Source organism: Aotus nancymaae, unplaced genomic scaffold (genome assembly GCF_030222135.1).
Source record: "Aotus nancymaae isolate 86718 unplaced genomic scaffold, 86718_ANA_hifiasm-v0.15.2.pri h1tg000012l, whole genome shotgun sequence".
Classification (NCBI taxonomy): Eukaryota; Metazoa; Chordata; class Mammalia; order Primates; family Aotidae; genus Aotus; species Aotus nancymaae.
In genome coordinates this window covers 40674422-40700419 of record NW_026988423.1, presented here as the reverse complement: position 1 = coordinate 40700419, position 25998 = coordinate 40674422, and the positions used below count along the sequence as shown (strand labels likewise).

The following is a 25998-nucleotide window of genomic DNA, read 5'->3' as shown; positions in this document are numbered from 1 at the left end:
AGCCACTTCTGAACCACTCAATGCAGTGCTCCAAAAATCTCCCTGTGGGATTCAAGGAATACTCAAGCTTTTGAAAAAAATCAGCTCGTATTTGATATTTTTCCAAAGTTGAAATGGCTGTCTTAACTTTTTCTCATTGAGCAGATAACATATACTTATTGTTTTAAAAATGCACACAAAACGAGGTTATTTTGAAGGTATCCATTTAAACACCCGTAAATACCTTAATATTGCAGATACCCACATAGCATTTTCTTTGTGTTTTTGATTTCCACATCCCCTCTCAGGATTCTTTAAATCTTTCTTTTCCATGAGAGATGATTCTAGAAGAAATTTTTTAAAAATCTTTCTTTTCCATATCAAAAATCTTCTGCCATTTTAATCTATTTTTCATCTTTTCTTTTTCCTTTTATCATCAAGCTCTTTACACTTATCTGCAGCTGACAGCCTAATTTCTAATTCTGTTGCTCTCCTGTGTGACATAACCCCAGTTCCTACCTGTGCTGCTTGCGTTGTTTTCTTGGAGATTACCACTGATTTCCTTCCAGTCAGATCCAGTGGCTACAAAGCCAGTTAGGATTGTGTTGACCTTCCCTTCTGAAAACGTTCTTCCACCCTGGCTTGTGATGCACACGATTCTTGTCTCTTCCAGCCTCTCTCTGTATCTCCACCCTTTTATGCATTTTCTTCCTCCTTATTTTCCTAAAGATGTGTACCCCAATGTACTGGCTGTTCCACTCTGCAGTAAAGTGCTTTTAAGTAGCCCTTCTATATCATTTTCCCATTTCTCCATTTCTAGTCCCCGTATTTCACCCACATTCTGTTAGCAGTTAGGTGATGGCTGGGCACGGTGGTTCACGCCTGTAATCCCAGCATTTTGGGAGGCCGAGGCGGACGATCACTTAAGGTCAGGAGTTTGAGACCAGACTGGCTAACATGGTGAAACCATGTCTCTACTAAAAATACAAAAAATTAGCCAGCCATGGTGGCGTTCACCTGTAGGCCCAGCTACTCAGGAGGCTGAGGCAGAATTACTTACACCTGGGAGCAGAGGTCGCAGTGAGCCAAAATCATGCCACTGCACTCCAGGCTGTGTAACAGAGCTTGACTCCATCTCAAAAATAAAAAAAGAATTTAGATTTAGATTATATTTTTGTTTATTAGTGTTATGCTCTCATTTTACTTAAATGTTTCAAAACCTGGATCTGTTGGCTTTATACTCTTTTGTTTAAAGCATTCCCTGAAACATGGGATTTCTTAGAAAAAAAAAATCCCAACCACCTTAGCTTCCTATTGCTGGCACACCACCTACAATGTTCTGCCTGGCTGTTTTAACAAGGAGTGGGCTGCTGACTGTATGCCAGATGCTGAGTGAGATACTTTCTACTCTGGTTCATGACACCAGGTGAGCCTGCCCCATCTCTGTGAATCCCACTCTGACTCTTTGCTCTGGCACCTGGCTTCATCACTCATCACTGGGACTTGTTTTCTGTCGTTCAAACTCTTCAGCCTTTTCAGGTTGACTTTGACTTGGCTGTCCTTCTTGCTTTTCAAGCTCTAGGTGATTCTAGGTAGAAAACCTTGTTCTTGTTTCAGCCTCAGATCTCTCAGCCTCTCTGAACCAGAATTTTGACCTAACCGGTGTTCACACTTCATGAATAGAGGCTAGTAATTAAGACGTTTTGTCAAGAAGCTCTGACAACACTAGGACTTATTTCTACAACATTCCAAACCTGGGGAATAGGAAACTAAAGGAACAAATTGGAAAACTCCCTTTTCAGGTAGCTTTCCAGGGCAGGGAACTACAGCAGAGAGCAGAGCTCTTCCTTTTCCCAGGCACATGCTGCCATCTGTAGGACCCACGCTGTCTCCTATTGTGTCCTCTCCACAGATTCCCAACTCGAAAAAATAATTGCTAACTGAGGAAAACTTCCAGATTTTGGCCAGGCTCAGTGGCTCATGCCTGCACTTTGGGAGACTTGGAAGGATCCCTTGAGCCCAGAAGTTCAAGACCAGTCTGGGCAAAATAGTGAGACACCATCTCTACAGAAAATTTAAAAGTTAGCTGGGTATGGAGGTGTGAGCCTATAGTCTCAGCTACTTGGGAGACTGAGATGGGAGGATCACTTAAGCCCAGGAGATCAAGGCTGCAGTGAGTTATGATGGTAACACTGCACTCTAGCCTGGGCAACAGAATGAGACATTGTCTGAAAAAAAGAATAATTGTTCTAAGCAGGAACGATTTTACTTGTTTTTAATGCTGAAGGGAAGAAACCAGTAGAGAGGACAAGTAAAAAATAGATTTGGCCGGGCAAGGTGGCTCACACCTGTAATCCCAGCACTTCAGGAGGTCGAGGTGGACAGACCAGTTGAGGTCAGGAGTTCGAGACCAGCCTGGCCAACATGGTGAAACCCCATCTCTACTAAAAATACAAAAATTAGCTGGGCATATTTTTAAAAATACAAAAATTAGCTGGCACATGCCTGTAATTCCAGTTACTCGGGAGGCTGAGGCACGAGAATCACTTGAACCTGGGAGGCGGAGGTTGCAGTGAGCCAAGATCACACCACTGCACTCTAGCCTGGGTGACAGAGCAAGACTCTGTCTCAAAAAAAAAAAAATAGCTACAAGAGATGGAGCAGGTTCTAGAAGAGATGGGAGTGGGATTAGAAGGAAGGACATTAGGATGACTGTATATGTCAGTAAATTCATCAATGGAAGATTTAGGGGAGTTTGCACCTGATGACTTCTGTTTTCTTGGCCAATTAGGAAGCAGTGTCCTCTGTTGAGTGTAAGGGAATTGGGAAGGCAGGAATGAGTCGAAGCTTACAAGAGTCAGCGGAAGCCAACCAAAGACGAGCAGAGGCAGCACGGAGCAGCGATGAAGGCTCCTGTGAGACTTTGCCCCATACGGCCATGGTTTCTGATTTGCATGAGTATGCTCTTTCTCCTGTTATATTTAGCACTGGAAAGCGTTTATAGGACAGGGGTTGAGGGTGTTAGATTGGTGGGACTAATTGGGGGCAACTGTGAAACTGTGTGAGAGTTTATTCAAGTGATTTGACACAGTCTAGGAAGTGACTGGAAGTAGAATGAGGCCTGAAGAGGCCTTAAAACTAGAAGACCAAGGGAGAGTCAAAGAGATGGAGATCTAGCAGAGGTCAGAAAGGGGTAGAATGTGAGTAAGGCAGGAGAGTGGCACACTGAGTTGGAGATTCCTTATGTGGAGCAGGCAAGGTCGGTCCAGAATATGAATGTGTTGCCACGTAAGTAGACTGTCGAAGTGGAACAAAGGTGAAGCCACAAACAATGACCAGTTAGAATACAAGATGGAAGATAAGCCCCCATGTAATAGCAGCTGAAATGATAAACACCTAGGAATAAACTTCAACAGCAAATATGCAATACCTGCATCGGAGAAACTTTAAATACTTCTGACAAACTCAAAAATAAACTTGAATAAACAGACATAAGATGACAGTGTCTGTACTATACATGTAATGCAGTTCCATAAAAGTGTCTGCAGGCCAGGTGCCTGGGCTCACAGCTGCACTCGCGGCACTTTGGGAGGCCGAGGCAGGTAGACTGCTTGAGTCTAGGAGTTTGAGACCAGCCCCCATTTCTCCCAAAAAAAAAAAAAAAATTAGCCAGGTGTGGTAGCACACACCTGTAGTCCCAGCTATTCAAAATGCTGAAGCAGGAGAATCGATTGAGCCCTGGAGGTCGAGGCTGCAAGGCTGCAGTGAGCTATGATTGCACCACTGCACTCCAGCCTGGGCAACAGCATGAGTCCCTGTCTCAAAAAATTTTTTTTAAAAGTGCCTACAAGAATTTGAGGGGAAAGCTAGGTAAGCTTATCTAAAGTTCATATGGAAAATCCAAACACAAAAATTATCAAGAAAATTCTGAATAGCACTTTGGGAGGCCGAGGCAGGCAGATCACCTGAGGTCGGGAGTTCAAGACCAGCCTGACCAACATGGAGAATCTCCATCTCTACTAAAAATACAGAATTAGCTGGGCATGGTGGCACATGTCTATAATCCCAGCTACTCAGGAGGCTGAGGCAGGAGAATCACTTGAATCTGGGAGGCAGAGTTTGCGGTGAGCTGAGATCACGCCACTGCACTCCAGCCTAGGCAACAAGAGTGAAACTCTGTCTCAAAAAAAAAAAAAAGGACCGGGCGCGGTGGCTCACGCCTGTAATCCCAGCACTTTGGGAGGCCGAGGCGGGTGGATCACGAGGTCAAGAGATCGAGACCATCCTGGTCAACATGGTGAAACCCCGTCTTTACTAAAAATACAAAAATTAGCTGGGTATGGTGGCGCGTGCCTGTAATCCCAGCTACTCAGGAGGCTGAGGCAGGAGAATTGCCTGAACCCAGGAGGCGGAGGTTGCGGTGAGCCGAGATCGCGCCATTGCACTCCAGCCTGGGTAACAAGAGCGAAACCCCGTCTCAAAAAAAAATCCAGTATAACTTTTTTTGCATGATCTGTAAAGACTTATAGAGCCATAAGTTTTTAGACTTTAATTCTGAAAGAGAATTGAGGAAACACTTTGTGCAACTCCAAATTTGTAAGAGAAGAACGCAAGGTCTCATATTTATAAATGTTGTCTATCATCCACGATAGACTATGTAATTATATATGTAATTTAATATGAAATTATATATAAATAACCATAGATAAAAATCTAGACACTATGCAGCCTGGTAGCTGACCGTAAGTCCATCATCTGGGACACTTCTGCAACCCTCCCTTGCATTCTTTAAACAAACAAATATAACCTCTTCTTTAATATTGTCGCTCAATTTTCCTTCCTTAGTAGTTGTCCCTGAAACCAAAATTGTCTGATACGCACTCACCTCCATGGTGCAATGGAATGGAATGTACATAGAATTTCTTTAGTGTCACAGTTTCACATTTACAATTTGATCTTTGCATGTGTTACTCTCTCCCTGTTTGTAACACCTTTCCAGAAAAAAAATAAAATAAATAAAAAAATAAATTTCCGAAAAGGAAAATCAATAAGGGAGATTATTCCTACTAGATGTTTAAAATGTACAGTAAAATTTCATTAATTAAATCAGACCAACTGAACAGAATAGGCAATTCAGAAGTAAACCCAAATACATGTGGACATTTAATATAAAGGCATTATTTTAAATAATGGCATCATTTTAAATTAGGAGGTAAAAAGTGGGCATTTTGGTAAAGTGTCGAGACAACTGGTGGTTTTGAAATGCGCACCTCTTCATATATGGTAGGTAGGCATCTGCAGAGAGACAAAATTGGATTTATAGCCTACCCCTTGAGCCAAGATAAACTCCAAAGGAAGCAGAGATTTTACACATAAAACAAAACTATAAGAGGTCTGGAAGAGGCTGGATGTAGTGGCACACAGCTGTAGTCCCAGCTACTTGGGAGGCTGAGGCATGAGAATCTCTTGAACCTGGAAAGTGAAGGTTTCAGTGAACTGAGGCTGCGCCACTGTACTTCAGCCTGGGTGACAGAGCAAGCCTCTCTCAAAAAATATATATATATAGGGGAGGTCAGGCGCAGTGGCTCATGCCTGTAATCTCAGCATTTTAAGAGGCCAAGGTGGGTAGATCATGAGGTCAGAAGTTTAAAACCAACCTGGCCAAGATGGTGAAACCCTATCTCTACTAAAAATACAAGAAAAATTAGCTGGGCTTGGTGATGCACGCCTGTAGTCCCAGCTACTTGGGAGACTGAGGCAGGAGAATTGCTTGAACCCGGGAGGTGGAGGTTGCAGTGAGCCGAGATCATGCCACTGCACTCCAGCCTGGCAACAGAGCAAGACTCCATCTCAAAAAAAACGAGAGAGAGAGAGATCTTGAAGAAAACACAGGAGAAATCTTTCATAACCTTGAAATGTGGGAGTTTTTTCTGACTATGATTTAAAATCTAGAAGCCATTAAAGAGGAGATTCATATATCCAATACACACAAATCCAAAAATATTCTATAGAATAATTCTGCATGATATAAAATAATTAAGTAAAAAACAGCAATAGATGAAAATATTTCCAACTTAAGTCAAAAGAACTGATCTCCCATTAATATTATAAAATGCTCCTCTAAATCAATAAGAGGCCAACAACCCAATAAAAATAATATGAACAGTTCTTTTTTTTTAAAAAAAAAAAAAAAAAAAAAAAAGAGTCTCGCTCTTGCCCAGGCTGTGCAGTGGCGTGATCTCCACTCACTGCAACCTCTGTCTCTGGGTTATGAACAGTTCTGAAAGTTATCCAAATACATTTAATGTATGAAAAAATGTTCAATCTCAGTCATAATAAGAGAATTGCAAATTAAAGCTACAAAGATTCTATTTTTTTGCCTACCAGATTAGCAAAAGTCAAAAAGTTTGGTAATACCCACTGCTGGGTCCATGAGGAGGAAAGCTCTCTCATACATAGCTGGGACTGGATGAAGCAGGAGTCAACACAAAGACGTCCTGGACCCCCAGCAGGTTTCCAGTCCACATAGCTTGTTGGCGTTGTAGGCTCTCTGGATGAAAAATAATGTAGTCTAGAGTCACACGTTTTTGTTAATGAAGTTTTTTTTTTTTTTTTTTTTTTTTTTTTTTTGAGACGGAGTTTTGCTCTTGATACCCAGGCTGGAGTGCAATGGCGCGATCTCGGCTCACCGCAACCTCCGCCTCCTGGGTTCAGGCAATTCTCCTGCCTCAGCCTCCTGAGTAGCTGGGATTACAGGCACGTGCCACCGTGCCCAGCTAATTTTTTGTATTAGTAGAGACGGGGTTTCACCATGTTGACCAGGATGGTCTCGATCTCTTGACCTCGTGATCCACCCGCCTCGGCCTCCCAAAGTGCTGGGATTACAGGCTTGAGCCACCGCGCCCGGCCGTTAATGAAGTTTTATGGCAACACAGCCACACTCCTTCTTTTATGTAAGAGGTGGGAGGATTGCTTGAGCTCAGGAGTTCAGCACCATCTTGGGCAACGTGGTGAAACCCATTGCCACAAAAAATACCAAAATTTTTTTGTGTACTTGGGAGGCTGAGGGTTGAGCCAAGAGGATTGCTTGAGCCTGGGAGGCAGAGGTTGCAGTGAGCCGAGATCGTGCCATTGCACTCCAGCCTGGGCAACAGAGAGAGACTCTATCTCAAAAACAAAACAAAAAAAAGCATTGTCTATGGATGCTTTCACCCTGCAGCAGCAGAGCTCACTACGACAGAGACCATATGGCCCACAAAACTTAAAATATTTACTATATGGCCCTTTACAGAAAAAAACTTTTCAACCTTGCCAAAGCAATAGTTGTAAATTACTGTTGACCACCACTCTCATTAAAAAAATGGATTTTTATTGCCATCCATAAGATCTATATTATCTATAAAATTGAAATTAAGGCCTGGCGCCATGAAGCATGCTTGTAATCCCAGCACTTTGGGAGGCCAAGGCAGGTGGATCACCTGAGGTCGGGAGTTAGAGACCAGCCTGACTAACATGGTGAAACCTCGCCTCTACTAAAAATACAAAACTTAGCTGGATGTGGTGGCGCATCCCTGTAATCCCAGCACTTTGGGAGGCCAAGGCAGGTGGATCACAAGGTCAAGAGATTGAGACCATCCTGGTCAACATGGTGAAACCCCGTCTCTACTAAAAATTCAAAAATTAGCTGAGCATGGTGGCACGCACCTATAGTCCCAGCTACTCGGGAGGCTGAGGCAGGAGAATTGCTTGAACTCAGAAGGTGGAGGTTGCGGTGAGCTGAGATTGCGCCATTGCATTCCAGCCTGGGTAACGAGGGAAACTCCATCTCAAAAAAATAAATAAAAATAAAAATAGCCAGTTGTGGTGGCACACCCCTGTAGTCCCAGCTACTCGGGAAACTGAGTCAGGAGAATCGCTTGAACCTGGGAGGTGGAGGTTGCAGTGAGCTGAGATCGCACCACTGCACTCCAGCCTGGGCAACAACAGTGCAACTCTGCCTCAAAAAAAAAAAAAATTGAAATTAAAACAGAAGTGTTACCAAACAATATTTATCTTTATCACTGTGTCTGATGAACTCTGACATTTTGTATTCTTTTTTAATATGTTTGTTTCTAATTTGAATTAACTATTAAAATCATAACCCCCTGTAAATTGTGACACATTTTAAAATAAATAAATGAGAAGGGAAAATATGATGATGCTTTACATGTAGAAAGGACTAACATTTTTTCAAAAATACTGTTTTCCCCTCTCCCTTTTAACCTGATTCTCTCCCTCCTTCTTTCCTCTCTCCTCTCCCTCTCTCCCTCTCTCCTGTCCTTCTTACTTCCTTGTTTCCTTCGTTCCTATTTCCTAAACAATTTAGTTCAAAAGGCATGGATGGTCCTGAGCAGAGGAAACGTCTGCTCAGCAAGGCATGCCCTGGTGCAGAAGGCCCCGTTAGGTGTTATTCAGGCTGCGCAATGGCGTCACAGCGCGCTCATACCGACCACAGGCCTGTCTAGAAGGTATCCAGTCCTAGATACAAAGGAGGTCATAGGTGCCCCAGACATCTAATTTTATTTAAGACTCATACCCCTAAAGTGGATCCAGGGAATACAGAGTCAGTGGAGACAGATAATGGGTGAAAATAGTAGAGACGTTGAGATTACAGTAATCTGTGCTAATCCCCAGTGTTTTGTTATGTTTTACAAAGAGCCCTCAGGCAAGAGTAATGCAAGCCTGAGGAACCCTTGCCATAAACTGGAGGGCCTTGTCTGTAGTTATGCCTGAGGTCTTACAATCACTTAACTTGGGATTTGGACACAAGTTAGATTTCATGTCATTCTTACTGTGGGCACGGGAAACTCCTCTGCTTCCATGTCTGAAAACAGTTTCTTCCCAAAGAGCGCTTTGTCCGTAGTCTCAGACAACAGGTGGGTCGGTGGTGTGAGATCTGATAGCAGACTTAGGTGAAAGTACAAGAAGGGCATGGAGGTTTCCATGAATGATTGGGTCTCTAGCCAGGTGAGACCGCACCAGGCAGGAAGTGGATGGTGGATGATGAGTGACCAGTATTTCCGCGTGCTCCCTTAGGCATGGCTTTGTGGGACTTTATCCTCCTCAATGCCCACCTTCTTTTTGAGAGCAGTTATAATCACATCTGCTAACACAGGGGACCCAGATTAGCTGAGGAGCTGGGGTAGATAGACTTTTGTTCCTCAAAGCTGCTCAAAGCCCAAGGCAATCTTTGCCTCAATGTGGAATTTGGTGCTGGGATGCAGACGGGCTGCCCTTTGACCAAAGATGTGAGTATGCTTTGGGACATCCTCAGTGAGCGATCAGTGTCTTGACAGTGCACGCACAGGCACTCCTGGTGTGAGCGGTTACCAAGTGTGTCAGGCAACTGCAGGAGTTTTTCCATTCCCCTCGCAGAGGCCAGATGTGGAAGGAAGGAAATCAGCAATAGTAGATATGAGCGTGGTGTTCCAGCTACCATGTTTCCAGGGATAAACTAAAGTTCTGGAAGCCAGAGCACAGGCAGTGAACGCCCTGAACTCCAGATTCCTAGGCGGTAGGAGCCTAGGTAGGAGCACCATACTTCCCTGTGGGTTCAGGAACCAGGTCCACAGGCTGCAGATTCAGTGCTAAGAGACCGTGAAAGGCAGTCTGTAAGCTCCAGCCAATCATTTCAAACACTCTGGAGCCAAAGTCCATGTGCACACAGAAGCCTTTTGGCTGAAAATAAAGTGTTGCAGTTGACAGTTTGGTAGAAGTAATATACTGGTTTAAAATTAATCTTCTGAACCACGTATAACCATAATCACATACGCTTTTAGTTTTTTCACATGTAATTTAATCTTAGAGTCAGTTCTGTGTATTTTGTACTTTCCATAACTTTCTGACTTGGACTTTTTTTTTTCTTTTAAAAATTTCTGGCCAGGCACAGTGGCTCACGCCTGTAATCTCAGCACTTTGGGAGGCCAAGGCAGGAGGATCACTTGAACCCAGGAGTCTGAGACCAGCCTGAGCAACATAGGGAGACCTCGTCTCTACCAAAAAAAAAAAAAGCTAGGTGTCATGGCACGTTCCTGTGGTTCCACCTACTCTGGAAGCCGAGGCGAGAGGATCACGTGAGCCCAGGAGGTCAAAGCTGACGTGAGCTATGGCCATACCACTGCAAACCAGCCTGGGTGACAGAGCAAGACCCTGTCTCAAAAAAAAAAAATCTAATATATGATTTCATTATGTTCACATATTATAATTATTTATAATAATTTAGTTTTAATATATGTTTGGCCAACTAATCGATCTTGCTGTGCTATTTGTAATAAGAAGCTACAACCTAAATGTGAATTGATTAAAAATACCTTGGTACATACAGAATACTGGATATTTTACAGTCATTTAAAAAAATGTGTGGAAATGTATTTGTTGCCATGGAAATGTGTTCACCATATGCAACACTATAAAAAAGCAAGATACAAAACAGTATGACGGTGTAATTCCATTTTATTTTTAAGTGTATATCCCAGTTAAGCATGTATTGCTCCAGCAATACAGGGTATGTAAGGTTGATGAATGGTAAACCTGTATTTTCTTCATTTATTGCATTCTTCCATCATCTCATGACCCAACTCAGGCCCTTCATGCTAGACACAAAAGTCTTAAACAGGCCAGGTGCAGTGGCTCACACCTGTAATCCTAGCACTTTGGGAGGCTGAGGCGTGTGGATCATGAGGTCAGGAGTTTGAGACCAGCCTGACTAACATGATGAAACCCCATCTCTACTCAAAATGCAAAAATTAGCTGGGCGTGGTGGTGCATGTCTGTAATCCCATCTACTCAGGAAGCTGAGGCAAGAGAAAGAATCACTTGAACTCAGAAGGCGGAAGTTGCAGTAAGCCGAGATCACGCCATTGCACTCCAGCCTGGGTGACAGAGCGACACTCCATCTCAAAAAAAAAAATGTCTTAAACATATGAACTAGTAATTGGAAACTCACTGTCTATCATGTTACATTTTTGAAATTATGAAAGTGTGCTAAATATTTAAATATTTTTAAGTAAAAATATTGTCGTTTCTTAATTTTTTTCTTTTTACAATAACTGTATGCTTATCATGGAAAAATCAAAACTTCACCATCCATAGTTCCACCCTTCCAGAAACAACTAAATCCTCTTTGGTACATATGGGTATACTTTTGAAAACAAAAATATAAACAGGAGCCAGGCTCAGTGGCTCATGCCTGTAATCCCAGCCCTTTGGGAGGCCAAGACAGGCGGAACACTTGAGCTCAAGAGTTCCAGACCAGCCTGGGCAACATAGTGAAACCCCGTCTCTATTAAAAATACACTGTAATCCCTGCTATCAGGGAGGCTAAGGCACAAGAATTGCTTGAACCCGGGAGGTGGAAGTTGTAGTGAGCCGAGATCACACCACTGCATTCCAGCTTGGGTGAAAGAGCAAGACCCTGTTTTTTTGTTTTCTTGTGTTTTTTTTTTTTTTTAGCCAAGCACAGTGGCTCATGCCTGTAATCCTAGCACTTTGGGAGGCCAAGGAGGGCGGATCACGAAGTCAGGAGTTTGAGACCAGCCTTACCAACATGGTGAAATACCATCTCTACTAAAAATACAAAAATTAGCTGGGCATGGTGGCGCATGCCTGTAATCCCAGCTACGCAGAAGGCTGAGGCAGGAGAATCACTTAAACCCAGGAGGTGGAAGTTGCAGTGAGCCAAGATCATGCCACTGCACTCCAGCCTAGGCAACAGAGTGAAACTCCGTCTCAAAAAAAAAAAAAAAAGACCATTCCATTCATAAGGGTTAAGGCCTACTTTTCCACCTATAATTTTATGCTTGAATTTACTTATATGAATTTACTGTACTAAAAGAGTAGGAATACCTTGTTGGCCATGCATAATCTAATTTTTGTTTTGTTTTGTCATTGTTTGTAAGATAGGGTCTTGCTCTGTCACCTGGGCTGAAGTGCAGTGGCACAATCTCAGCTTACAGCAACCTCTGCCTCCCAGGCCCAAGCGATTCTCCCACCTCAGCCTTCCCGGTATCTGGGACTATAGGTGCCCACCATGATGCCCGGCTAATTTTTGCATTTTTTTATAGAGGTAGAGTTTTGTCTTGTTGCCGAGGCTCAAGCAGTTCACCCACCTTGGCCTCCCAAAGTCCTGGGATTACAGGCATGAGCCACCATATCCAGCCTAATTTTTGTTAAGGATAGTTTAAAAGGGTTGGGGCTACCAGATTGTGTGTGTGTGAACATAATGAAATCAGTGACTTAGGAAGAATAATTTCGTTTTATTATGCTGAATAATGAAATGGGAGAAAAGACTGTTGGCAGAGACTAGTTAGGATATCCTTAAAACAGAGGCTCGTAAACTTTTTTTGAATCTTGGACCCCTTTGAAAATCTAATGAAAGTTATGGTTCTCTCTCCAGAAAAAATACACGTATGTACTTGCCCACAAAACTTTGTGTTCAATTTTAGCAGATCTGCAGATCCTCAGCACCGCCAAAATATTCGAAAATATGGGAGATAAAACAGCCCATAAATATATGGGGAAATGCTCAAGCTAACATGATGAAGTAAATAAAAATTGTTAGCCAGGAGTGGTGGCACATGCCTGTAGTCCCAGCTTCTCTGGAGGCTGAGGCAGGAGAATTGCTTGAACCCGGGAGGTGGAGGTTGCGGTGAGCCAGGATCGCGCCGTTGCACTCTATCTTGGTTAACAAGAGCAAAACTCTGTCTCAAAAAGAAAAATAAAAAATAAAATAAAATTACAGCATGGAAGAGGTACCATTTTTCACCCACCAAATTGGCAAAATCAAAATGTTATCACATCTTACATTGGGAATGATGGGGTGAAATGAGTTACATTTCACACTGTTACATACATTTGGTAGAGCCTTATGTGCACTGGGATTACAGACATGTACCACCACACGTTTGCTCACCCAGGCTTGGGTGCCGTGGCACAATCATGGCTCACTGCAGCCCCAGCCTCCCCGGGTTCAGGTGGTCCTCCCACCTCAGCCTCCCTAGTAGCTAGACCTGCAAGCACATGCCACCACACCTGGCTAAGTTTTTTGTTTGTTTGTTTGGAGACAAAGTCTCACTCTGTAGACCAGGCTGGAGTACAGTGGCGTGATCTTGGCTCATTACAACCTCCACCTCCTGGGTTCAAGCGATTCTCCTTCCTCAGCCTCCCAAATAGCTGTGACTACAGGCGCCCGCCACCACACCTGGCTAATTTTTTGTATTTTTAGTACAGACACAGTTTCGCCATGATAGCCAGGATAGTCTCGATCTTCTGACCTCGTGATCTGCCTGCCTCGGCCTCCCAAAGTGCTGGGATTACAGGCGTGAGCCACCATGCAGAATTTTGCTGTTTCCCAGGTTGGTCTCAAACTCCTGAGCTCAAGCAATCTGCCTTCCTTGGCCTCCCAAAATGGTAGGATTACAGGTGTGAGCCACCATGCTCAGCCATGGTAGAGCCTTTTAAGAGAACAATTTGACAGAATTTATCAAAATGTGTAATGTGCAAACCCTATGATCTGACACTGCTTTTTTTTCTTTCTTTTTTTTTTTTTGAGACAAAGTCTCGCTGTGTCACTAGGCTGGAGTGCAGTGGTGTGATCTGGCTCACTGCAGCCTCCGCCTTCCAGGTTCAAGCGATTCTCCTGCCTCAGCCTCCCAAGTAGCTGAGACTGCAGGCGCGTGGCACCACGCCCAGCTAATTTTTGTATTTTTAGTAGAGACGGGGTTTCACCATGTTGGCTAGGCTGGTCTTGAACTCCTGACCTCGCCATCCACCTGCCTTGGCCTCCCAAAGTGCTGGTATTACAGGCATGAGCCACCATGCCCAGGCTGGCATTGCATATTGTCTGCCGTATTGAAATACTAGCTCAGGTCCATAAGATGTTTGTATAAGGATGTTCATTGCATTATTGTATGAAATAGCAGAGAAAATTGGAATATGCCCTTTAAAAAGAATGAAGTAGACATATATATGTATACTCATTTAGAAAGAATATTGTTAAGTAATAAAGTTACATGGGCATTACGTACATTATCCTGTTTTGGTTTAAAAATAAATTAAAACTATATATGTATAAATACATACACATAGTTACTATATGTGTGTTTTAAAAGAGACTTTTCCTCCCAGAGAGATGACAGAAGATACCTGTGTACCAAAGTAGGTGCAGCAACCCTCACCTACCTCTCCATGAACATAGGAAATGGTCTCATGAACCTCATGCCTCGGCCAGCAAGAACAAGCCTGTAAGAAAGATCTGAGAGAGGCCAGGTGTGGGGGCTCACATTGCAATCCCAGCACTTTGGGAGGCTGAGGCAGGTGGATCACTTGAGGTCAGGAGTTCAACACCAGCCTGGCCAACATTGTGAAACCCCGTCTCTGCTAAAAATATAAAAAGTAGCTGGGTGTGATGGCAAGTACCTGTAGTCCCCACTACTTGGGAGGCTGCGATGGGAGAATCACCTGAACCCACGAAGCAAAGTTTGCACTGAGATGAGATCACACCTCTGCACACCAGCCTGCGCAACAGAGCGAGACTCTGTCTCAAAAAAAAAAGAGAGAGAGAGATCTGAGAGGGACTTCTGTGAGGAGATTGGTAAAGAGCAGAAAACCAGGTTGTGAGTTCCTAACCCCCTTTTGTGGGAAGAGGTAGAAGGAAGCATACAATGGGTTGAGCCAAGGTGGACTGGTCAGAATCCTCCCCTCCCAGTTTTCCCATGACAGGTCCTGGCGTAATTATTGATGATACTGCCGTTTACCGTCAAGTGTCCCAATTAAGACAATAATTGTCTGGTTACCCAGCTTCAAGGAAACTGCTCTGGCAACTGCAAGGTATGTTTTCTGTGGCTGAGCAGTGAAGACTGGCGTGGGCCTCATGTCTAAGAAAACTGAAGCTGACCCACTCAGAAAGTCCAAGACCAGGAAGAGATGACTTAAATGGCCTTTGTGGGTCAGCCAGGAGAAGCTGTTGAATTGGGATGAGTCTGTACTGCCCAGCTTTGTGGGGCAAGGTATCATGAGGGCTTCCTGTGGGTCAGCCAGCGACGTCCTGGGTCTTGTCAAATATGATGCATGCCCAAAGTAGAGACGTATCTATCCAGATCATGGAAACGACAATGTGGGGGAGCAAGAACCTCCCGGAAGTAGTAAAAGTTCCCCAAAATGAGTCCAGTTTAACTATTCCCCGAGCTAAGAATGTGAAGCCACTCAGCCGCACAAACAGTCCTTTCTCTTAATCTCTCCTCCCTCCACACAGTCCCTCATGCCTAACTCTAGTTCTATAGAAACTAAACTACAGGGAGTGGGCTGGGTGCGGTGGCTCATGCCTGTCATCCGAGCATTTTGGGAGGCCAAGGTGGGTGGGTTGCCTAAGCTCAGGAGTTTGAGCAACCTGACCAACATGGCAAAACCCCGTCTCTACTAAAACTACAAAAAATTAACGGGTGCGGTGGTGCATGCCTGTCGTCCCAGTGCCCGGGTAGTTGAGGCATGAGAATCACTTGAACCCAGAAGGCAGAGGTTGCAGTGAGCCGAGATCACACCACTGCACTCCTGCTTGGGCACAGAGCAAGACTCTGTCACCAAAGAAAGTAAAAATAAAAATAAATTACAGTGACTGAGTAAGGGAAGGGGTGAGCAGGGAGGCAGTGAAGCGGGAAAGAAGCTAGAGAGTGGAGGTAAGAAGAGTCTCGGGAGACGGGGAGTGGGGGAAGCATCTCAAGCGGGAGAAAGAGAACACGACCCTTTCTGTAACCGTCCCAGGGGAAGGGAAAGGAATTACTGTTGGGCTTTTGACTGTTACCCAGGACTGAGCATTTTAATTATTGAGTAGATACTATATTTGTGACAATGAAAGAGTAGGAAGATCTATTACTAAGAATCAAGTGGAGGCTGGGCACGGTGGCTCACGCCTGTAATCCCAGCACTTCGGGAAGCCAAGGCAGGAGAATCGCTTGAGCCCAGGAGTTCCAGACCAGCCTGGGAAATATAGTGAGACCCTGTCTCTAAAAAAAAATCAAACAGTTAGTCAGGCATGGTGGCATACACCTATAATCCGGGCTACTTGAGGAGCTGAAGTGGGAAGATTGCTTGAGCCTGGGAGGTGGTAGCAGAGAGCTATGATAGTGCCACTACACTCCAGCCTGGGTCACAGATTGAGATACTTTCTCAAAAAATAAGAAGAGGCTGGGTGCAGTGGCTCACACCTGTAATCCCAGCACTTTGGAAGGCCGAGGCAGCTGGATCACCTGAGGTCAGGAGTTCGAGACCAGCCTGGCCAACATGGTGAAACCCCATCTCTACTAAAAATACAAAAATTAGCTGGGCGTGGTGGCGCATGCCTGTAATCCCAGCTACTCAGGAGGCTGAGGCAGGAGAATCACTTGAACACGAGAAGTGGAGATTGTGGTGAGCCAGGATCGCTCCACTGCACTCCAACCTGGGTGATAGAACGAGACTGCATCTCAAAAAAAAAAAATTAAGGAGAAAGCCATGGGATCTGTTCAGGTCTTCATCTAGAAGCACAGGAAGAATACCTCCATTTACTAAAGTTTAAAGAAGTTGTGGGAAACTAAAATGAATTTTTTTTTTTTTTTTTTTTTTTTTTTGAGATGGAGTTTCACTCTTGTTACCCAGGCTGGAGTGCAATGGCACGATCTCGGCTCACCGCAACCTCCGCCTCCTGGGTTCAGGCAATTCTCCTGCCTCAGCCTCCTGAGTAGCTGGGATTACAGGCACGCGCCACCACGCCTAGCTAATTTTTTGTATTTTTAGTAGAGACGGGGTTTCACCATGTTGACCAGGATGGTCTCGAACTCTTGACCTCGTGATCCACCAGCCTCGGCCTCCCAGAATGCTGGGATTACAGGCGTGAGCCACCGCGCCCGGCTTAAAATGAAATTTTTAAATCATAATCCATAAGTCATGCTTGTCCAGAATATGGTGTTTATATATATACCCGTGTGAGCGTAGGGAAAATCTGACAAGATAGGCTCCGAACTATTAACAAGTAGTTTTTCTAATGGGTGGAATTCTTTGTTTGCAATTCTCACATTATTTGAATATGTTTCTATCAGCAAGTATTAGTATTATCATTTTAAACAAAAGATAAAAATAGGAAGATATACTTTTTAAATGAACAAGTAGCTGGCATGACAATCGAGTCATCTGTGTATGAGGGTTTATAAGGGCCTGGCCTCAGACCTGCTTTCTCTAATTAATCACTCCTCTGTCTCCCACCACTGAACAGACACTTTTCTCTGATACATCTTATTCTCCTGTCCATCTGCTTTCAACCACAGATACTCCGGATGACCTCTTTTTTCTGTGGTTACTGCACATATTTCAAATCTCCCCCTGCTCCTTGCTTGTGATTTTTCATAGTCTTTCCCTGTGTGACGCGGCCACGGTGGAAAACTCAATGCCACGTACACCTTGTACACATTATTGTCAGTTTTATTTGGTAATTTGCTGTGCAACAATTTCTTTTACTTTTTTTTTCAAAGCATGGAGAACATGATAATATTGGAAAGTATTTGTATGTTTTGAATTTGTTTTAGATGGAGAAAACAGACCTGAAATCAAAAAGTCAACCACCAGCCAGAATATTTCTGATGAAGATCAAACCCAAGAGATGATAATGGAGAGACTCACAGGAGACAGCTTCTGGTACTCCATCCTAGGAGGACTCTGGGATTTTGATTACCATCCGGAGTTTAACCAAGAAGACCAGCAGAGATATTTAGGACAAGTAACTTTGACCCACAAAAAGATTACACATCAGAGAAACCTTGAGTGTAACAAGTTCACAGAAAACTGTAATCTGAACTCAACCCTTAGGCATCAGAGAATTCCTTCCATTAAAATACCCCTGAATTCTGACACACAGGGAAGCAACATCAAACATAATTCAGACTTGATTTACTATCGGGGAAATTATGTAAGAGAGACTCCCTATGAATACAATGAGTGTGGAAAAATCTTCAATCAACATATCCTTCTTACTGATCATATTCGTACTGCAGAGAAACCCAGGGAGTATGGGAAGGCCTTCAGCCACAACTCGTCTCTTTCCCAGCCTCAGATGGTGCTTACAGGAGAGAAGCCCTACAAGTGTGATGAATGTGAAAAAAGATTCAGCCAGAGGATACATCTCATTCAACATCAGAGAATTCACACGGGAGAAAAGCCCTTTGTATGCAATGGATGTGGGAAAGCCTTCCGTCAGCATTCATCCTTTACTCAGCATCTGAGGATTCACACGGGAGAAAAGCCCTATAAATGTAATCAATGTGGTAAAGCCTTTAGCCGTATCACGTCCCTTACTGAACATCACAGACTTCACACTGGAGAGAAACCTTATGAATGTCGTTTCTGTGGCAAAGCCTTCAGCCAGAGGACACATCTGAATCAACACGAAAGAACTCATACAGGAGAGAAACCCTATAAATGTAATGAATGTGGGAAAGCCTTTAGCCAGAGCGCACACCTTAATCAACACAGGAAAATCCATACTCGGGAGAAATTATGTGAATATAAATGTGAGCAAAGCTTAAGTCACAGTCCTTCACTTAGCAGCACATAACTCATGGTGGGGGAAATCATGTAAATATATAAATGTAGGAAATTTTTGGTCAGACATTTTTATCCCATTCAATATCAAATTATTCATAGTGGAGAGAAAGCTTATACATAAACTTTTTTTTTTTTTTTTTGAGACAGTCTCACTCTACCCTGGCTGCAGTACAGTGGCATGATCTCCGTTCACTGCAACCTCCACCTCCTGGGTTCAAGCAATTCTCCTGCCTCAGCCTCCCGAGTAGCTGGGGCCACAAGCACACACCACCATACCTGGATAATTTTTGTATTTTTAGTAGAGACAGGGTTTCACCATGTTGGCCAGGCTGGTCTCGAACTCCTAACCTCAGGTGATTTACCCACCTTGGCCTCCCAAAGTGCTGGGATTACAGGCATGAGCCACTGCGCCTGGCCATAAACTTTCAATGCATAGAAACCAAATGAATTTAAACCTTAAACTAGCAGCATATTACATTCCCAGGAGGGATTATAAAAGGGATAGTAATTTATTTTACAAATGAGATTATATTTGGAGTCATGTTCCAAATCTGATATAAAGCTTTTTAAAAATTCAGAAATCCTTATCCAGGCATGGTGTTGCACACCTGCAATCCCAGCTACTCTGGAGACTGAGGCATGAGAATGGCTTGAACATGGGAGGCGGAGGTTGCAGTGAGCTGAGATCGCGCCCCTGCACTCCAGCCTGGGCAACAGAGGGAGACTCCATGTCAACAAAGAAAAGAAAGAAAAAGGGCCGGGCGCCGTGGCTCACTCCTGTAATCCCAGCACTTTGGGAGGCCGAGGCGGGTGGATCACGAGGTCAAGAGATCGAGACCATCCTGGTCAACATGGTGAAACCCTGTCTCTACTAAAAATACAAAAATTAGCTGGGCGTGGTGGCGCGCGCCTGTAATCCCAGCTACTCAGGAGGCTGAGGTAGGAGAATTGCCTGAACCCAGGAGGCGGAGGTTGTGGTGAGCCGAGATCGCGCCATTGCACTTCAGCCTGGGTAACAAGAGAGAAACTCCGTCTCAAAAAAAAAATATATATATATATATAAATATATATATATATCGAGAAAAGAAAGAAAAAGAAAGAAAAGCAGCCTGGGCGACAGAGCGAGACTCCGTGAAAGGAAAGAAAAGAACAGAAAAGAAAAGAAAGAAAAAAAACAGTCCGCAACCTCCTGCGCCGCTGTCCACTAGCTGGGCACGTTAGGAAGGAGGTCAACGCTCCCCGCCCGGCCCCCGCCGCGGGCCCCTTTAAGGGACAGTGGGCGGGGTCCTGCCTTAAACTCGCCCACTAGCAGGAGACCCGCGGACCAGGAGGGGGCCGGCGTGGGGCGGAGCCAGTGCGTACGGCGTGACGCCATCCCGCTGCGACCGGCGCTCCTCGGGGCAGGTGGCTGCAGAGTCGTGGCGGAGGTGAGCGCGGGCTCCGGGATGTGGCTGTCGGGGGCGGATTTGCAGGGGACCCGAGGCACCGTCGCTAGAGAGCCCTGAGAGCGAATCGCGTCGTGTGACCTCAGAGTTGTCCGGGGCTAGGGGATGAATCACCCCAACCCTTCCAAAGCCTGGCGGAATGGACTCATTATGAACTGATCCCAAACGCAGCCCGAGTCCTCGGTCGCTGGGGCGGAGACGGGGACACCGCTGTGGCCCCACCCAGTGCCACCCGGGCCGAGCCCGTGGGGAGAAGCTGCCCAGCGGGGTGGAGAGTCACAAGGGACCAGTAATGGCCAGCGCTCATCTGTGGTATCGAGCGTTCTGTGGGTCAGATTCTCAAGGCACTCCTGCGAAACAGGCCCATTTTGCAGAGCGAGAATGTGAGGCCTGGCGAAGTTAAAGTTACTGCTTTGTAAGCGCTGTAAAGATGAGGGGTTGGGTATGGGGAACGTGTGAGCATCTTTAAAATGGTGATTCAGGCCGGGCGTGGTGGCTCACGCCTGTAAATCCCAGCACTTTGGAGGCTGAGGCCAGCGGATCATCTGTGGTCAGGAGTTCGAGACCAGTCTGGCTAACATGGCGAAACCACATCTCTACTAAAAATACAAAAATTAGCGGGGCGTGGTGGCGCGAGACTGTAGGCTCAGCTACTCGGGGTGCTGAGGTAGGAGAATCTCTTTTTTGTTTGTTTTGAGACAGAGTTTTTTTGCTCTCGTTGCCCAGTCTGGAGTGCAGTGGCGTGATCTCTGCTCGCCGCAACCTCCGCCTCCCGGGTTCAAGCGATTGGAGAATCTCTTGAACCCGAGGACGGAGGTTGTGGCGAGCCGAGATCGTGCCACTTCACTGCAACCTGGGGGAAAGAACGAAACTCCATCTCAAGAAAAAAAATCAGTAAATAATAAAATGGTGATTCAAGAAAGCTTAAAAAAAAAGCTGTTTCTGGGTTGAGGGGGGAACGAAAAAGAAAAAACTTTCTGAACTACCCTGGACAGTTCTTGTGACAAAATTCGTTATAACCACCAGAATATGAGACTTTGGAATTTGCTTTTCAGGTGACCAAAGCCACATAATGTCCGTAGTTCGTTCATCCGTCCATGCCAAATGGATCGTGGGGAAGGTGATTGGGACAAAAATGCAAAAGACTGCTAAAGTGAGAGTGACCAGGCTTGTTCTGGATCCCTATTTATTAAAGGTGAGAAACATTCCTGTTTCCGGGTGACTTTGGTAAGTTACCAACATGTCCTGGATCCTGAGCAAAAAACGTTTCTCTCTCAGTAGAGTTCTCTTGTCTTTCATCTGCTTTCAGCCAGGCAGTCTGCTGGTCTGTGGGCATAACATGGTTTACACATTCCAAGAAAATAGAGTTAATGTCAATCCACTCTAACTGCTATAGTCATTCTGTATGCAAAGCACTGGCTGGAGGAAGTGGCTCACACCTGTAATCCCAGCACTTTGGGAAGCCGAGGTGGGTGGATCACCTGAGATCAGGAGTTCGAGACCAGCCTGGCCAGCCTGGCCAACATGGTGAAACCCCATATCTACTAAAAATACAAAAATTAGCTGGGCATCATGGTACGTACCTGTAATCCTAGCTACTCTGGAGGCTGAGTCAGGAGAATCACTTGAACCCGGGAGGTGGAGGTTGCAGTGAGCCATTGCATTCAAGCCTGGGCGAAAAGAGGGAAATTCCATCTCCAAAAAAAAAAAAATAAAATAGTACTGTGGGAACAGAGAACAGGGCATCTCATTCTTTCCTCTCTGGGTGCTGTAGGAGAGTAACCTTGATTAAGAGACATTTTAGCTAAATCTGAAAAAGGATTTTATCCAACGGGCCGCCATGGCTCATGCCTGTAATCCCAGCACTTTGGGAGGCCAAGGCAGAAGGATCACCTGAGGTTAGGAGTTCGAGACTAGCCTGACCAACATGGGGAAACCCCATCTCTACTAAAAATAAAAAAAAATAGCCAGGCATGGTTGCAGGTGCCTGTAATCCCAGCTACTCAGGAGGTCTAAGCAGGAGAATCGCTTGAACCCAGGAAACAGAGGTTTCAGTGAGATGAATCACGCCACTGCACTCCAGCTTGGGCAACAAAAGTGAAACTCCATGTAAAAACAGAAAAAAAAGTTTTATCCAGAGGACTGGGTGGGGGAAAGTCATTTCAGCTATAATGAGTGATTTGTGGAAGTTCATTTAGTTCATTTAGCCATGATAGAGCATGATATTCTATAGTAACATACAGTGGCTTGGCAACACTGAGCCTAGAGCTTTGCATTTGGTAGGCGTTCTTGAACGAATGACAAGGACAGTTGGAGCTAGACTGTGAAGGGTCTTTTGTGTTTTGGATTTCATCTTTTTTTGAGACTGAGTCTTGCTCTGTCACCCAGGCTGGAGTTCAGTAGTGCGATCTCAGCTCACTGCAACTTCCTGGTTCAACCAATTCTTGTGCATCAGCTTCCCAAGGAGCTAGATTTCATCCTTTAAGCCAGCAGTCTCAACGTTTTTGGCACAGGGACCAGTTTGAGGGAAGACAATTTTTCTATGGAGGTAGGGCAGGGGGAGGATGAAACTGTTCCACCTCAGATCGTCAGGCATTAGATTCTCATAAGGAGCGTACATCCCAAGACCCCTCCCATGCACAGTTCACAGTAGGGTTTGTGCTCCTGTGGGAATGCTCATGCCGCCTCACCTGCTGCTCACCTCCTGCCCTGCGGCCCTGTTCCTGACAGGTCACTAAACGCTATCAGTCTGCGGCCCTGAGGGCTGGTGCAGCCTGGGGGTTGCGGATCCCTGCTTGAAGCCAAGGGAAGACAGACTTGGAAACACGGGGAGGGATGAAGACTGGAGTTAAGGGAATGGGCAAAGAGGCCACTGCAAAAATCCAGGATGGAAATAAGGGCCTGAACTAAAGTTGATATAGTGGAGATGGAGTGGAAAAAATATTTCAGGAAGAAAGGACACAGTCGTTGATTTGTTTGCTGTGCCAGGGGACCGATAGGTGCCAAGGATGGCTTCACATCCAAGGTGGCACGCAGGTGGGTGGAAATGCTGTTTATTGTCAAGGATTAGAAACACGGGAGCAAGCTCAAGAGTGGCTGCCTGATTCTTGGCCTTGGGAGACCTTGGTTTGAATACTGACTCTTTACCAGATTGCTTAACCTCTCTGAACTTGTTTTTTTAATATGTAAAATGGGAACACCTGCGACAGCAGGTTTGTTTTAAGGAATAGGTGATTCTAGGCCGGGCACAGTGGCTCACGCCTATAATCCCAGCATTTTGGGAGGCCGAGGCTGGTGGATCACCTCATATCAGGAGTTCGAGACCAGCCTGGCCAACATGGTGAAACTCCATCTCTATTAAAAATATATATATATAAAATTACCCAGGCATGGTGGCGGGTACCTGTAATCCCAGCTATTTGGGAGGCTGAGGCAGGAGAATCCCTTGAATCCTGGAGGCAGAAGTTGCAGTGAGCCAAGATTGCGCCATTGCACTCCAGCCTGGGCAACAAGGCTGAAACTCTGTCAGTAAATAAATAGAACAGGTGATTCTAGTTATCATTTGTAGTTTATTTGCATTACTTTGAGCCAGGCATAGAACTAAGTGCTTGATGTATATTATAATGTTGAATTGTCTTGATAACTTTAGAGGTGCAGGTATTAGAGCTTCGTTTTATGATGGAAAAACACTGAGCTCAGAGTGCAGTGGTAAGTGACTCCCACAGCCAGTGGTGAGAGGAGCGTGCTGACAGGCTGGACGGAGCGCTCCAGTGGGAAGGAGGAATGTAAATGGCATAGAAGAGGTGGTCATTGATAGAGCAGCGGTACTGAAGGGAATGCTCTGGAAAGCTTGGGGATAAGATCAGCTCTGGAAGCATCATCCTATTTTCCAAAAATTAAGCAGCTAATTTTGTGGGTTTTTTTTTTTTTTTTTTTTTTTTTTTTTGAGATGGAGTCTTGCTCTGTCACCCAGGCTGGAGTGCAGTGGCGTGATCTCAGCTCACTAACTTCCACCTCCCTGGTTCAAGCAATTCCCCTGCCTCAGTCTCCTGAGTAGCTGGGATTGCAGACGCACACCATCACGCCCAGCTAATTTTTTTTGTATTTTTAGTAGAGACGGGGGTTTCACCATGTTGACTAGGCTGGTCTTGAACTCCTGACCTCAGGCAATCCGCCTGCCTCGGCCTCCCAAAGTGCTGGGATTACTGGCGTGAGCCGCTGCACCCGGCCAGGGTTTGTTTCTGAGACAGGATCTCTGTCCCCCAGGCTGGAGTACAGTGGCATGATTCAGCTCACTGCATCCTCAAACTCCTGGGCTCAAGCAGTCCTCCTGTCTCAGCTTCCTAGGTGGCTGGGGCTAGAAGCATGTCACCGTGATGCCTGGCAAATTTTTTTGGTAGAGAATGGGTCTCACTATATCATTCAGGCTCTAATTTTTGTGCTGGAAGCCTCCTTAAGTGTCTTATCTTTTCACAAGCCCTGGCTTGTTTTCTGTGCATTACTTTTTCATATTACTTATTGCCTTACCAAGTCCCAGATAGGAACTACTAATTTTTTTCTCTCCCTCTCGCGACAGTATTATAATAAGCGGAAAACCTACTTTGCTCACGATGCCCTTCAGCAGTGCACAGTTGGAGATATTGTGCTTCTCAGAGCTTTACCTGTTCCACGAACAAAGCATGTGAAACATGAACTGGCCGAGATCGTTTTCAAAGTTGGAAAAGTCATAGATCCAGTGACAGGAAAACCCTGTGCAGGAACTGCCTACCTGGAGAGTCCATTGAGTTCCGAAGCCACCCAGCTGACGAAAAATCTGGAAGAACTCAGTATCTCTTCAGCACAGTGAAGGGGGAGTGGAAGAAGGAGCTAAGGGAAAGACTGCCATGTTTATGTTATGGAAAAAGAATTTTTTCTGTTTCATCTCAAACTGTGTCTAATTTCTCTGTGGTGTTTATGAAATAGCTAAAAGCAGATGAAGTAAAGGGCACATTATGGTTTTTCATAGAGGTCTGTGGTCATGTTTCAAATTATCTGCTCCGTGAACATACTTCACATTACACTAAGTGTGCCTATCAGTCTGTTGCATTGTGTAAGCTCGCTGTTTTAGAAGGTTTTGTTTTTGTTTTTTGAGACAGCATCTTGCTTTGTTACCTGGGCTGGAGTGCAGTGGTATCATCTTGGCTTACTGCAGCCTCGACCTCCCTGGCTCCAGCGTCTTTCCACCCCAGCCTTCTGCATAGCTGGGAACATAGGAGCGTGCCACTACACCCGGCTGATTTTTTGTAAATTTTTTAGAGACAGAGTCTCTCTGTGTTACTGAGGCTGGCCTTGAACTCCTGGGAACAGTCTGCCCATCTTGGCCTCCCACAGTGCTGGGATTACAGGCCTGAGCTACTGTGCTCAGCCAGTTTTCTTTTTTTCATCCAAAGGAATCTTGAACTTATCTTAGAACCTTTATTTTGAAGGAAGAAAGCCTTTTTTTTTTTTTTTTTTAATGAGACAGTTTCGCTCTTGTTGCCCAGGCTGGAGTGCAATGGTATGATCTTGGCTCACCACAACCTCTGCCTCCCGGGTTCAAGTGATTCTCCTGCCTCAGGCTCCCGACTAGTTGGGATTACAATCACGCACCACTGCGCCCGGCTGATTTTGTATTTTTAGTAGAGATGGGGTTTCGCCTTGTCGGTCAGGCTGGTCTCGAACTCCTGACTTCAGGTGATCCACCCACCGCATCCTCCCAAAATGCTGGGATTACAGGCGTGGGCCACTGTGCCTGGCTGGAAGAAAGCCTTTTAATATAAACAGATAAGGCCTCATTAAGTGAATATTTTTGATGCTATATATGCAAAATAAATCTTTTTCTGATTTCATCAGTTCCAAAGAGAAATAACATGCTTATAGTCAGAATTTTTTCAATCAAGCTGTGTTAATAAGAATGTTAATGTGTGGAAAATAAAATTTTACAATTCTG

At 45.0% G+C, this 25998-nt stretch overlaps 2 protein-coding genes across 5 annotated transcripts in view; both read left to right on the top strand.

The window, feature by feature from the left end:
• ZNF713 (zinc finger protein 713) overlaps positions 1–18888 on the top strand; it is a 61842-nt gene extending 42954 nt beyond the window's left edge. Inside the window, exons 7-8 of one of the 4 annotated variants that reach the window (XR_010342425.1) lie at positions 2771–2937; positions 9902–10452. Coding sequence is in view for 3 of the 4 variants with exons in the window: in XM_064375606.1 (XP_064231676.1) it covers positions 17571–18595 (1025 nt within the window). In the remaining variant the exon portion in view is untranslated. Of the gene's footprint in view, positions 1–2770; positions 4084–9901; positions 10453–17570 lie in introns of those variants that run through there. The other 3 variants (XM_064375606.1, XM_064375607.1, XM_064375608.1) reach the window with 3 other exon arrangements.
• A 1054-nt stretch (positions 18889–19942) lies between these two features.
• On the top strand, positions 19943–25998 carry MRPS17 (mitochondrial ribosomal protein S17). The gene is made up of 3 exons (XM_064375605.1): positions 19943–20012; positions 21086–21225; positions 24607–25998. Exons 2-3 carry the CDS (start codon positions 21103–21105, stop codon positions 24874–24876), a joined length of 393 nt encoding a protein of 130 aa, XP_064231675.1. The 5' UTR covers positions 19943–20012; positions 21086–21102; the 3' UTR covers positions 24877–25998.

Bases quoted from the DNA above. Each gene is read 5' to 3' on its own strand.
- MRPS17 (XM_064375605.1), top strand. From the start codon at position 21,103: ATGTCCGTAGTTCGTTCATCCGTCCATGCCAAATGGATCGTGGGGAAG. The intron at 21,226-24,606 runs GTGAGAAACATT...CTCTCGCGACAG, and splicing joins TGGATCCCTATTTATTAAAG to TATTATAATAAGCGGAAAAC.